The sequence below is a fragment of the Pyrus communis genome, chromosome 16 (assembly GCF_963583255.1).
Source record: "Pyrus communis chromosome 16, drPyrComm1.1, whole genome shotgun sequence".
Lineage (NCBI taxonomy): Eukaryota > Viridiplantae > Streptophyta > Magnoliopsida > Rosales > Rosaceae > Pyrus > Pyrus communis.
In genome coordinates this window covers 1,799,989-1,813,634 of record NC_084818.1, presented here as the reverse complement: position 1 = coordinate 1,813,634, position 13,646 = coordinate 1,799,989, and the positions used below count along the sequence as shown (strand labels likewise).

General features: G+C 38.3%; 2 protein-coding genes and 1 pseudogene across 2 annotated transcripts; 1 reads left to right on the top strand and 2 right to left on the bottom strand.

The window, feature by feature from the left end:
• Positions 1–1,974: 1,974 nt before the first annotated feature.
• Positions 1,975–3,328, bottom strand: LOC137721398 (probable membrane-associated kinase regulator 6). The gene is made up of 2 exons (XM_068460491.1): positions 2,423–3,328; positions 1,975–2,312 (listed from the first exon to the last, which is right to left on the bottom strand). Exons 1-2 carry the CDS (start codon positions 3,129–3,131, stop codon positions 2,305–2,307), a joined length of 717 nt encoding a protein of 238 aa, XP_068316592.1. The 5' UTR covers positions 3,132–3,328; the 3' UTR covers positions 1,975–2,304.
• Positions 3,329–7,188: 3,860 nt separating this feature from the next.
• On the top strand, positions 7,189–8,082 carry LOC137721397 (hevamine-A-like; annotated as a pseudogene).
• Positions 8,083–8,135: 53 nt separating this feature from the next.
• LOC137721394 (G-type lectin S-receptor-like serine/threonine-protein kinase At5g24080) lies at positions 8,136–11,883 on the bottom strand. The gene is made up of 5 exons (XM_068460490.1): positions 11,625–11,883; positions 9,699–11,053; positions 9,434–9,614; positions 8,798–9,251; positions 8,136–8,688 (listed from the first exon to the last, which is right to left on the bottom strand). The coding sequence occupies exons 1-5, from the start codon at positions 11,876–11,878 to the stop codon at positions 8,347–8,349; spliced, it is 2,586 nt and encodes an 861-aa protein (XP_068316591.1). The 5' UTR covers positions 11,879–11,883; the 3' UTR covers positions 8,136–8,346.
• Between the last annotated feature and the right edge of the window lie 1,763 nt (positions 11,884–13,646).

Sequence of the window (13,646 nt, the reverse complement as noted above, 5' to 3'; positions counted from 1 at the left end):
TGAGACAACAAATAGGCATGCATGTGCTTAAAGGGGACCAATCCGTTTTTACTCTTACCATCTATTTTTAAATGTTGGATTAGTTTAGTTGATCAGGTTAATGTGTTTCGTTCACCTCTTGAAACCGAGTTTGTATTCCCCTCTTCATGAGTAGGGGTAATTCAAAATAAATCACTTTGTTAAAAAAAATTGCCTATCTTTTTGGGATTTCTTAAATTTCAGGTAGACGGGTCATGGGCCCACTCTAACAACACTGATACTGTCCCCACTTGGCCACCTGCTCAATCCATCAAGTGTGGGGTTTTATCACAAAAGGCCTCGGTGTTAGTTAGAGTGGGGTAATTCTATGGGCTTGTTCTCAAGCCTTCTGGCCGATGTGGGACAGAAGAATTCTAACACTCCCCCGCACGTGAGACCCTATTTTATGGGTCACACGTGAAGTTCCACACATCGGTAACTGTGTGGAGCCAAGTCAGGGCTCACCCGTTCGTGCGGGGCCAATGGGGACCCACCCATTCACGTGGCATCTCTTGGCCTACGTGGAACCAAGTCAGGGCTCACCCATTCGCACGGGGTCAAAGGGGACCCACCCGTTCACGTGGCAGTACGGGCCCGTCCCCTGGCTCTAATACCATCTTAAATTTCAGGTAGACGGGCCATGGGCCCACTCCAACAATACCGATACTGTCCCCACTTGGCCACCTGCTCAATCCGTCAGGTGTGGGGTTTTATCACAAAAGGATTCGGTATTAGTTAGAGTGGGGTAATTCTAATAAAAGAGCTTGTTCTCAAGCCTTCTGACCGATGTGGGACATAAGAATTCTAACAGGGTTCAATGCATTCTCCATGACTACGAGGATCTTTCCAATGTGAAATTAATAATCAATTCAATCAAATGAATCATCAAACAAAGCATTTTGGTCTGTTTTTGTAGCAGCATCACTACAATATATGAGCACAAAATCACAAATGTATGCTGCAATATTGTTGGTAAATGGGCACAAGGAACCCGTGGATAGGATTATGTTGCAAACAATCCATATGGTCGACCATACTATTGATTACTTCAAAAATGAGTCCAAAAGTACATTCCATATGTCTCTCGAGTCTCAAACTCGACAAACTCTATGCCATGTTACCCTCTTTCTTTTTTCTTTTTTTTTCCCTCACAATAATACTTTTCCTCTATTACAAGTCTCTTTCCCACAGTTTGCACCCCGAGATAATAGAGAAAAATAAACAAAGAATCTTTCTATCTTTCACAATTGATGTACACTTTTCCCAATTTGTTTTTGCTGAAAATCAAGATTTTGATTAAGATGCAAAATCTGAATTATGAAGAATATTCAAGGACGATCAGTTATCATATCCAATCAATATCATATCCAATCAAATTATTCCTAATATCAAAATCTCTATTCGTTCATATTGTTCACAGTCCACAGGGGCATGCTTAATTAAACATTTTGTTTGGCTGATGATTAGTTAGTCTAATGACAGGAGTTTCTACTTCTTTAAATACAGTCTTAGAGGTACATGTAGTAAGTTCGATAACAAGTTATGACGTATTATAGCTTGTTGTAGATAGATTAACGATTTGTTATAAACGCATCTTTGAAATATCAAAGTAAAAAAAGAAATGGTAATATTCTGCTTGTTGATATTACAAAATATGTGTGTTGTGGCACGTGGAGCAGAAAGAGAGAAAGGACTGACAAAGGGCGCAAATGGATATGAATTTCATATTACTATTTCCAACTAGAAAAGATTATAATTACATAATTGAAATGAAGTAGATTGAAGGTCTCGAGTTCGAAATCTGCTGTTAGTGTGAAAATCAAACTTGTGGTCAGAGGAAGTTGAAATGCCTCTGTGAGTCTTCCCAGCCCTCGGAATGAATGGATAACCGTGACTTATCACCAGTTGTCTCCTTAAAAAAAAAAAAAAAAAAAAAAAGTAGATGGATTTGTCGTATCAAATCTTTTGGTTCTAAAGTCTGGTGGCCTGCTTCATTTTTTATATTTCATAGCATTTAAACTGAACAAAACCAAAACAATCCTGCTGTAAATTATTTTATATATATTACAGGAATAAGGAAATGTTCATGGCCACTATCCTCAAAAACAAAATTAATTTACATTATCATCCGGGAAATATATATGGAGAGAGTGAGGAAGATGACAAAGAACAAGTGGCTGATGATCTTCTGGACTTGTGACCTCTCATTTCCACTCTTCCCATGTGAATTCTTCTTCCTCTCCCTTTCTCCTATTGATCTGCTTTGTATCGCATCCCTGAGTCCATTTAATTTCCTGAAATTAACAATGTTTCAACAGATATTAGTTAAGTGGCTCATTTTTTCTTAAAAATGGAGAAAATATGAGACTGATGAAAAAATTAAGTGAAGAAAAAAGTAACATACCTATGGATCTTTTGCAATGGATAACTGCCTCATAGATTGAGCTCTCAGAATCACATGACATCCGCCAATCATCGGCGGAATATGCTATACTTATTCTTGGAGATTGACTAGTTTCCGATGAACGCACCCTGCAGTTCTTTACCGAATGGCTCCTTTTATCAAGATTTCCACCTTTAGGATTTGCTTTGTGTTGATGGTTGTGATCACCTCTGATCCTTTTGTACAAGGGCCTAAGAAAATTCAAGTACTTCTCGAATATTCGTCGCGACAATCTTCTACACCTCCTCAATGATTTAGAGCAATCTCTAGAATTATGATTACCGGTTGGAGCAGCATCTTTTTGTAAATGGGAAGGGAGTGGACTGGAATTTGAGGCCTCGTCACGATGATATGCCTCCATCTTCATTAAGGACTCAACAGAAAGAGGCAAAACATAGCCGTTGGAAATGAGCTCATCAGCATGAACAAGGGTAGTGAGAGGAGATTGTGAAATGGCAGCTGGGAAGTCAAATTTGAAATCCTGCTGGGAATTCATAAAGAACCTCTGAGAGGGCGGCATTGTTGGGTCCATCTCGATGAAGGAAGCCTCATCGTACGCATCAAGCGAGGTTCTGACAGAGTTGTCAAGGCTCTCCAGAGAAGCTGGTTTAAGGTTTACTAACCAACTATATGAAAAGCTTTCAATGGAAAGAGGCTGGGATGCTTCCATGGCTTTCAAACTTGTATGAGAAAGATATGAACATACAAAAAGGCTGGAAAATTTGCTAATTTCTAGCAGATCAGGCACTCTTGCATGTGGAACATATGTCCTGCTCCATATATATATACACCTCAATATCCTCCCTCACTTCTCTCCTTCTCCTCTCTCCAACAGTTGTGTATGTGGTTGTCGGGCAAGAGACACTGAGTTTTGATAATTTAGAAAAAGAGAAAAGGAGGAAAGAAACAGAGAAATGTGAGCCCCCACAAGCATCTATAATGTTGTGTCTGCATCAGTAGTTAACCCCGCTTTTCCTTTTAATTCTTCTTAAAAGTTGACAAAGATGATGTTTTATTTTTACATTTTTATTTTGCTTTCAAATTAAATAAAATAAAAAAAAAATTCAAACAGGTTCATGCATGCTCGATTAATTTATAAGCCGGATTTGGCTACGAGCTTAATCAAAATAAGTTCCTAAATGTAGAAGTAATTACACACAGATATTAGTGTATAAGGCAAGCAGATTCATGCACGTCTGTACAAGCTCCATTATTTATCCAATTCCAACCCATATTCTCTCACAAGTATATTATTGTTTTTTAATGTACATATTATTATTAATAGAGGGGGAGAATGATTCGAAACTATTACAATAATTTAGAGAATGAGGGAGTTTCGAACCAAAGACAGGTGAATAGAAACTCAACTTTCTATCCACTAGGATATTGGACCTCATGTAACATTACCTGTACTATATGTATTCGAGAAAATGTTAGTTGAATTTGTTTAGAAAGATGTCATTGTCTAATTTTTATGTTATTTTTTCTAATCGAGATTTGGTGTTACATTGTATTTATCAAAAAGTTTGGGAAGGGTTTAGACCAGTTTTGAGAGGATGATTTCAGCATAAGATGTTCACTTGCGAGCTACCTCAGCCTAAACAATGTATAATACTATTCTATTATGTCGCAATCATTATATGCTGTATGCAACTATAGTGTGTTCTGAATAGTTATCAATGTCGCAAAGATGTAATTAGGTTCTAGAAAGGGCAGACCTGTTATTAGCAAGTATTCTGGGGAGGTTTTATCATACAACTAATCAAGAATTTATTCTTTTTTTTTTTCACTCTCTCATCATGTGATCACATATCTAGCGTTATAAAAATGTTTGATAAATCTCTAGTTACACCCATTAATCTTTGCGTTTTGCGTGCCGGGTAAATCAACACAAATTTAGGGGGGAAAAGGGAAACGTTTATTAGTGCTTTAAGCCTATGCATACAGACAGCAGATACATTGGACCATGAGCATGAGGAAAAGAGAAACCAGAACCTGAGGTGTTTCCTTTGTTAGGTTCAATAGACCACACCTGGCTACTAAAGGGAAAAATGAAAGAGAAGAAAAGGATAGAAAAGTTCAAACATCATGATTACCCATGACTTCTATAGATCACACTATTCAAAATTCATGCACAACTTATAAAATTTCTTGCAAGTGTAGACGTAATCACATGGACTCAATGAGATGTGTGTCTTTCTATGTATTCAAGTTTCATTTCTCTACTCGGTGATGCTCCTTCCACAATTTTTTCAACGATTAAAACCGTTTATATTTTAGTATATGATTCATTGATTATCCTTGTAGAAAATTATACAAATTTAAGACAACAGAATATTTTCAGATATCAGAATTGGCTAGGCAAGCATTCGCATGGTCCTCTAGTATATTACAATGCAAGGACAGCAGTGAAATCCTACACACAAATGGAAGGAATCAATCTGTAGCAGAAAAGAAACAAGAAAATATCACAAAGTTTTCCTGGCGAGGAAATCTCAAGCTTTTTCATCCACTACTAGCAGTATCTTCTCATGCTCAAATTAATTTTCAGAAAATTTGCATCCTTTTAGTCCAAACTGAACCATTTAATAAAACAAATCGCTACGAAAACAAGTAAAAGTAGACAGGGGTCCCCGGGGATGTCGGAGAAAGAACTCGACATGAACCCAGGATTTAGTGACAACCCAGAAAAGGAGAGTGACTTGAAACCAATTGGTCCCCCTCTTCTGTCCCCCTTTTAAGACAATAAGCAAATGCTAAAGATTCCAAACATTCATAATATTATGGTAGTTTGCTTATGTGAGAATGCTCATCATCAATCATCAATTAAAATTTCTTTGGAAATTGGTTAAAATGATCGTAATCAATCCCAATTGATAGACTGGTCAAAATTAAATATCAACAACATAACGGTCAGAGATTATTGACTTAACAATCAGATATCGACGACATACTTAAAAAGCTGATGCAAATTTGAAAATTGGTATTTTTGGCCAATTTCCCAGACCTCTTTATAATAACAACATTTAGATCCCTAACGTACATAAACAAATCAACGTGCTTGTTTCTTCTTTGTATGCCGTTTATTCCATACGCCGCAGAACAAGAACATCCTATACTTTTGGTCCCACTAGCTAAATTGTACAGAAGGGATTAACTTAAAATTTTCACATCTGCTTAGTCAACCTCTAAGCCTTTTTATATGTTATAGTTTCCCTCAAATCCTGATTTGTTAAGTTCCCTCAGCCTTTGTTTCCTGTGTTGGACTCCAAATTTATTTCCAACATTTAAATTGCAACAGTAAAGATGAACGTTTGAACATGACATCGATTTGCAACAAAAAATGGGTCACAGGAACCCTAAACTTTTCAATCACACAGTATGAATTCCAATGCAATTACTTGCACCCCATATCACTTGTTAGTTGCCATGTTTGTGAATAAATTCTCTCCAGCTAAAAGGAGCAAAGCTCACACAGCGGCTGATGGAGGGCGGGATCGCATTCACTAGCTTTCAAGCCATCCTGGCAAGCTCCTCCAAACTAAGGGTTTTCTAACTCATCTTTGTGTGGGCCACTTGGTACGTACTATGGTTTAGGGTTTAATGATATTCCTATTTATTTGTGAATGAGAGGTCTTAAGTTCGGAACTTGCGAATCGCTAGCCCAAAACAATTCATTATGCCACCCTTGATGTAGATATATCGTTGTATAAAAAAATTAATATTTCTGTGGACATATTCTTTCCTTTCATTTCCTTGAGTGTAATCTTATCCTAATTCTATATAAGATACAAATTCTGCAGCGCTTGTTCCCCTATCCGTAGGACTTTTCTTTTGGAGGAAAGAAAGGTTATATAACAACGTCCGAAAATAAAACCACATTTGATTAGTTCCAAAATTGTTATATAACTTCAGGTATTAACGGATACACAATGTATAATTATTGAAGTACAGCTGGACAAATGCATATAGTGTTGAATTGTAATCTTGTCTTGGCCCAAAGATAATTGATCCGGCCCATACACAAAAAAAATCCATGCACATGTTAGAGAATTCTAGCAAAGTTCAAGTTGGTGGAAGAGTCTAGAAGAATGGTGAGGATTCCACCAACATACAAGATTAGTGTAGATAATTCTAGCTTAGGAAGGTAGTGGAATTATCTAGATATCTCTAGCATGATGTTTTCATGCTTCTCCAAGGTTCCATCCATGCCTATAAAAGGAGAAGGCATCCACACCATTTGTAAAAAAAACAACCAAGAGAGCAAGTAGTAAGAAGTGAGAGTGTCAAGTAAGAAGTAAGAAGAAGCAACAAAGCTTCTAAGAGTGTTTGAGTGTTTCCTCTTGTACTAAGTTTGTGAGTGAATAAAAACCTTGTGTAGTACTTTGAGAATTCTTTCTTTCTCTTGCCTATCAATTCCGCTGCGTTACATTATTCTTTGTGAGATAAACATCTCCAGAGTAGTGAAGCATTTTTAAACCCCAACATATAGACAGTGCATTTCATATCAACTCACTCGTGCCTTTGATTTACAAACTATAAAATAACTAGACTACAAAGAAAGACCTGCAGCTGCGTAAATGTAATGTCACGCTTCAATGAACATAATGTCACAAATCACAATACCTACCCTACGGCAATAGCTCTCTCTCTTTTTCTCTGCCTTTATATAACACCACCTCTTTCATATCATTTCTCACCAAAACTTCCACAAACTACTTGAAACTATGGCTTCAAAATCCACAATGTCCCTAGCATTGCTCTCTTTAGTGACACTAGTGCTGACTCTCGGTGCTAAAGCCGGTGGAATCGCAATATATTGGGGTCAGAATGGTAACGAAGGCACATTGGCTGAAACATGTGCTTCGGGGAATTAACAATTTGTAAACATAGCTTTTCTCACCACATTCGGCAATGGCCAAACCCCCGCCATCAACCTAGCCGGTCACTGTGACCCAACGACCGATGAATGCACCAAATTGAGCCCAGAAATCAAGTCATGACAAGCCAAGGGGATTAAAGTCATACTCTCCATAGGAGGAGCTTCTGGGAGCTACTCTAGCTTCAGTTGATGATGCAAGGCAAGTTGCAACTTGTGGAACTTCTTGGGAGGGCATTCCTCGTCGAGGCCGTTGGGAGCTGCAGTATTGGATGGAATTTACTTTGATATTGAAGGAGGGACTGACCAACATTGGGATGACCTTGCTAAGTACCTATCTGGATATAGCAAGAGAGGCAAGAAAGTTTACTTGACTGCTGCCCCACAATGTCCCTTTCCTGATGCTTGGGTTGGAAATGCACTTAAGACCGGCCTCTTTGACAATGTTTGGGTTCAGTTCTACAACAACCCTCCCTGTCAGTACACTTCCGGCAATGTGGCTAATCTCGAAAGTGCTTGGAAGCAGTGGACGTCAGCCATCCCTGCACATAAGATTTTCTTGGGGTTGCCTGCTGCACCTCAGGCTGCTGGTAGCGGTTTTATTCCTGCTTCTGATCTCAACTCACAAGTCCTTCCGCATATTAAAAATTCGGCTAAGTATCGAGGTGTCATGCTTTGGTCCAAGTATTATGCTGATCTTGATCTTGATGGATACAGCTCCTCCATCAAGAATCACGTCTAGAATTTCAATCTGTTTACTATTTGAAGAACAAAAGGACATCCATCCTTATACCTTGACTATATAAATATGTATCTGCCAGTCTATATTGATCGAGTTTATGCAATCCAATACTATTAATTTCCTAGGTTTTTCTGAATGAATAATATGAACATGAGTAAAAGAAAGAATTAATGCAGTAACTGAATGTCAACTTTGATGAACTATAACTGAGCTTGCGTACAAGACTAACTAAATATGGTCGGTTATAACACGATTTCTAGTTGACTATCTAGGGGACATTGTGGAGTTACTACATGTAGCTTGAGATGAAGAAGGATGGGTATTGATGGTGAAGGAGCTGAAGTGATTGAATTCTCTCTTCGTTGCCTTGTACACATGATCTAGGCCTTCATCAATTAACTCCAAAACCGTTTGGGGCATTGGTGGCATGTTGATGCCAACTGATCCTTCCAACATTCTCACCACTTCCCCCATTGTTGGTCTCATGAATATCTCATCTTGGATGCACCAAAAGGCAACTTTCAAGGCTCTTATGAGTTCTTCTTCTTCCACCGCTCCTTCGAGTCTCCTATCTGCAACTTTCATGGGATTTCCACTTGTCATCTCCTACAATCATGATTGAAATTCATTACATAAAAGCAAAGTTTCCAAAAGATTTGAAGGTTAACAAAAATTTTGCACAAGAAAAAGAATTCTAAGAAATTTTCTATTATACCTTAAAAGCACATCCAGGATAGAAAAAGTCATCTGCATCAAATGACATGTCCAGGTTTCTTCGACCGCCAACGATCTCTAGAAGAAGCATACCGTAACTATAAACGTCAGCCTTGACGGTTATAGGACGGTTACTCACCCACTCCGGAGCCAAATAGCCTCTTGTTCCTCTGACCATGGTAACAACCTGTGAGTGCTCTCTTCCCATCATCTTAGCTAGTCCAAAATCGGAAACTTTTGGACAGAAATTTTCATCTAGCAGAATGTTTTCGGGTTTGATGTCACAATGTATAATTCGATCTCGGCATTGCTCATGAAAATATGCAATTCCTTGTGCAGTACCCACGGCTATATCAAAGCGTGATTGCCAATCTAGCACCTTGTCTCGGGAATAATTTGAGCCAAATATCCATTTGTCCAGTGACCCATTTTTCATGAACTCATAAACTAAAAGCCTGCCAGCACGAGAAAATATGTTCTGTTTTTAGATCAATCAACTGTAGCATCTTAGAATGTCTACTAGAATTCAGAAAACCATGTGTCATTGGCTACAAACATTTTAAGATTGTTTATGAACCATTAACTAGCTTTTTGAATACAAAGAGAAGTGTTTAGGTTTCTCAAAGTTATTGCTTACCGTTGTGAGCTCTCGGAGCAGTACCCGCATAGACGAACCAAGTTCATGTGATGCATGGATCCAATGGTGTTCACTTCGGTTATAAACTCCTTCTCCCCATGTGGCAGAACCCTTTCAAGTTTTTTTACGGCAACCAAAGTTCCATCTGCAAGGCTTCCCTTGTAAACACTCCCAAATCCCCCTGAAAAGTAGCACATAATTACCAAACAGAACCAACACTACAAGAAAATAGCAAATTACTATTATACATAGAGTCCATTCTTACCAGTTCCAAGAAGCTGTGAGAAATTCCACGTACGAATTTGTAATTCGCGGTAACTAAGATTCAGCGGAGCACCAGACAAGATTACTAAGCTTTCCAGTGCTCTCTTCAAGGATCTCCTCCTATGCACATTGTAATATAGCAAAAGAAATAGGAGGGCAACAAGGAAGGTCATGCTAAGAACAATAGGAATAACCAAAACTTTTGTTCGCCGGTTACCAGACCCCTTTGAAGACTCCCCGGATCCTTGTGCATCGCCCTCTGAGCCATTAGACCTAATCTTCACAAACAGAGTGGAACCAGGATCCTCATAGCCACCAAAACCCAAGCTTCTCAAAACCCAACAGTATGGACTTTCGTCATCAAGGCTGTAAACTGAAGCAACACATTCACAATCAGCTAGACAAATATCTCCACATTTTGTTACATTATCAACATCGCTGTAGTTTGCTATGACTGAAAATTCTGGAAAATAGTAATTGGTTTGCTGCATCGTTGAAGTTCTAAACTGGGATGACCCATAATTACTCTGCCGTTCACATTTTCCGATAAGTGATGAATTTTCTGAACACTGACTTCCCCCAGATACCTTATAAGTCCCCGGCAGACATGTGCAAGAAGCATTAGTCATACTCATATCCAAATTACATATCCCATTGCCACAAATTCCAGCAATGTCACATGGTGTTGAAACTGCAGCCCACTCTGGCACCCATTGCCTTGACCCGTTAACATCATTATCCCAACGATACAAGCGCAAATTCCCATTACTCTCGAGAAACAGTCTTCGAAGAACCGATGATCTGGTTGATATGTTTGATGCTGCTGATAGTCCCCCATTATCACCATCATTCTTGTACACATAAACAGCTCCATCTGATGACTCCCCATACACAATTCCAAAGCTACCTGCTTCCTCTAAAACCGCTGCAACATCCCCAGTTACATTTGATATGTCTGGTCCGTTCCAATAAGAATAGTTATAGTATGATTCAGGGGAGGAATTGTATAAAGTTTCAGGCACGTTGTAAGTCAAGGCAAGGCTTAAGGAAGCGCGTTGTTGAAGCATTTTGAGTGCATAGTAACCACCATGTGAGGGGGACTTCGAAGTTGTTAGCTCTAAAGAGACTGAAAGAGGTTGATTTGGGAGGAGAGTGTCAGATGGGTGTGAGAAACTCTGCCACACAGGGTCCTTGACATCATTGTAGATAACGAAGTTTCCAGATTCTTGCAATGTTGCGCCTTCAACACCAGCGCCGGAGGTGTTTGAGGTCCACGTGGTAGCATCTCCATCCGTGAGGACAAGGTTTCCAGTTGTATCAAGCTCTAGGATTGCATTGTTGGAGACGGCTGAGTTCCTATATATTTAGATGATTGACAGAAAATGAAATTTGTAACCTGCAAAAGCCATTGTAAAGACTAGGGATGGGGGGACTGGTTTGTGATTTTTTTTTTTCTTCTTCTAATTAGTCGAAGTCTATTAATTATTCACTTTATATGCAACATTCTATATGCAAGATATTCGGCAAAATGATGGATCAAAGTCAAAGACTGATAACATATCGATCAGATATCGAAAAATCAGATCATTTCAACAAATGCCATTTGTAAATTGATCACTTCAATTAATTTTTCAAGATATTTTTTATTCTTGGACTAGTTAAAGTATGCTACACATAAAAATACACTAGCCTTGTAAGTCAAACATAACATTTTCATTCGTCTTTCTTAACTGAGACTTATTCCTGGACATAAGTTTAAAAAATTATTAAGCAAGTTATAATTCAACGAAAAATAAAAAGAAATCACATAAAGAGAGAAATATATTTGCTGTCGTAATATTTATGGACCTAGATCTACTGGTTAAGATCTAGTTTTGTCAATTTGCTTTTTCAAGGGATTAAAACGAGGAGGCTTTGGATGATTAACCTGTTAGCAGACCATACTATGGTTCGATCTCCGGGAAGCTCCGCAAACCAAATTGCCAGTTGAAGTCTGTAGTCGTCGTCCGACGTTGGAGTGAACCCTAAAGCAAATGTGCCATTATCTGAGACGAACGTTTGGTTCTCTCTAGCCAACAGCCTCGAACCCAAACCAATCCGGCTAGCCGAGCAGGTATCAAACCCAGCTACAACCAAGAAGAACAGTGCCACCAAATAAGTAGAAAAATAAGTAGAGGCCATTGCCTTTGGAAGCTTATTTGTTGAAAAGCTGATTAAGCTAGAACAAGGGAAAAAAAAAAAAGAAAAAAAAAGGTGGCTGTGCTATTTGTGGAACCGGGAGGGAGAGGAAGACTTTCATGCATGGAAGAAATTTAAGAAATCATGACACATCTAAGTACTGGTGGGTGAGCTAAATTTTGAAAAAAGTTGCCCCAGTATTTGGTCGGCCGACAGGCCGGCGCGGCTGGATGTTGGGGTACGTGTGGTGAATGAATGCAGTGTGGTCTTGGACACTGGACTGTGAGTTCGGAGTTCTAATTATTTGCATGAGAATATATAAATTGTGGCTTTCACACCCATATATCAGTGGGGATGGATATAGAAGTAGATGGTGAATGATCAAGTTCATTTTGTCTTTGCTCATATTATAACATTTTCGGATGCTAAAATTCAAAGTATGTTGAAATTCATATGTAAATAGGTTTTGACATTGAAAGCTCGAGTATTGTTTTCAATCATATTGTCCATTTGACAATGTAATCTCTTGTTGAAATTTTGGAACAAAAAGTTTTGTATGTTGAAATTCATATGTAAATAGGTTTTGACATTGAAAGCTCGAGTATTGTTTTCAAACATTTTGTCCATTTGATAATGTAATCTCTTGTTGAAATTTTGGAACAAAAAGTTTTGTTGTGTGGTTGATTTTTCGAACAAAAAGTTTTGTAATGTAATCTCTTGTAAGACAAGTGGAGGACTGTCTGGTGGTTATGATTTTTCTCTTTACTTTGGGCTCAAACTTATCTCCATCTCAAACACAAACAATTCTAAGAGCAATATTGGATATTAAGTCGTAGGCAAAAACTAAAAACAAACAATTTCAAATAAAACACAAGAGATTTATGTAGTTTGGTATGGAAGTCTGCTGTATATGCGAAGCACAAACTCTAACAAAACCAAACGAGAATGGAGAACTCTCCCAAACTGCTCTCTAACTCTCAAACTTACAAACTGGCTCTCACAAAACTGTCACAAATTTGCCACTACAAAATAAACCATCCTTAAGGTTCGATTTATAGAGTATATATAGAAATTAGAGTTACATATGAATCTAATCAGGAACGAAAACTCAGCCCAAATAAGACACAACTTAGCCTAAATATAATTCCGAAATGAAGCGGCCTGCAAAAAATTTCGATCCACGCACCCGAATCGCTCACCACGATCTCTATGGTACCTACTAAAATCCTCATCGGTGCTTACTGGACCTCTTGGTTGTCCAGCTCCAAATGGTATTATTTTTTTAGCTATACCACCAGATTTGCTCTACCACAATCACCTCTCCCAAAACTCAACATCCACCACCGCCCCACGCTATCTCACTACCACTTTTCGTCCAAGAAACCGCCAAACGCACTCCCTCAACATCACAACTTCAATTTCACATTTGGTTCCATAGAAAGAGAGAGAAAATGTAGGTAGAAAAGAGGAAAGGAGGCCGATGGGGTTGGGGGAGCTTTTGGATTTTCTGAATTATTATTTTTTATTTTTCTAATTTTATTAAGTTAGCGCCATTATGTTTAGGGATTATATGTCAAAATATAAGAGATTGACATTTATTTGGCATGCAGTATTTTTGCTTACCACGTACCATGCTATGATTTGTACTCACCACATACCTAACCATCTGTAGTATGTCATTTTACTTTACTTTAGTTAATTTTCACATTAAATGTTACATTTTTAATTTTGATTTTTTTTTTTTAATCAAGGTTAAGTGCAATGACACTTA

Coding starts and splice junctions, on each gene's coding strand:
- LOC137721394 (XM_068460490.1), bottom strand. CDS start 11,878: ATGGCCTCTACTTATTTTTCTACTTATTTGGTGGCACTGTTCTTCTTG. Junction 11,054..11,624: donor ATAGTATGGTCTGCTAACAG/GTTAATCATCCA, acceptor CTAAATATATAG/GAACTCAGCCGTCTCCAACA. Junction 8,689..8,797: donor ATCCTGGATGTGCTTTTAAG/GTATAATAGAAA, acceptor TCATGATTGTAG/GAGATGACAAGTGGAAATCC.
- LOC137721398 (XM_068460491.1), bottom strand. CDS start 3,131: ATGGAAGCATCCCAGCCTCTTTCCATTGAAAGCTTTTCATATAGTTGG.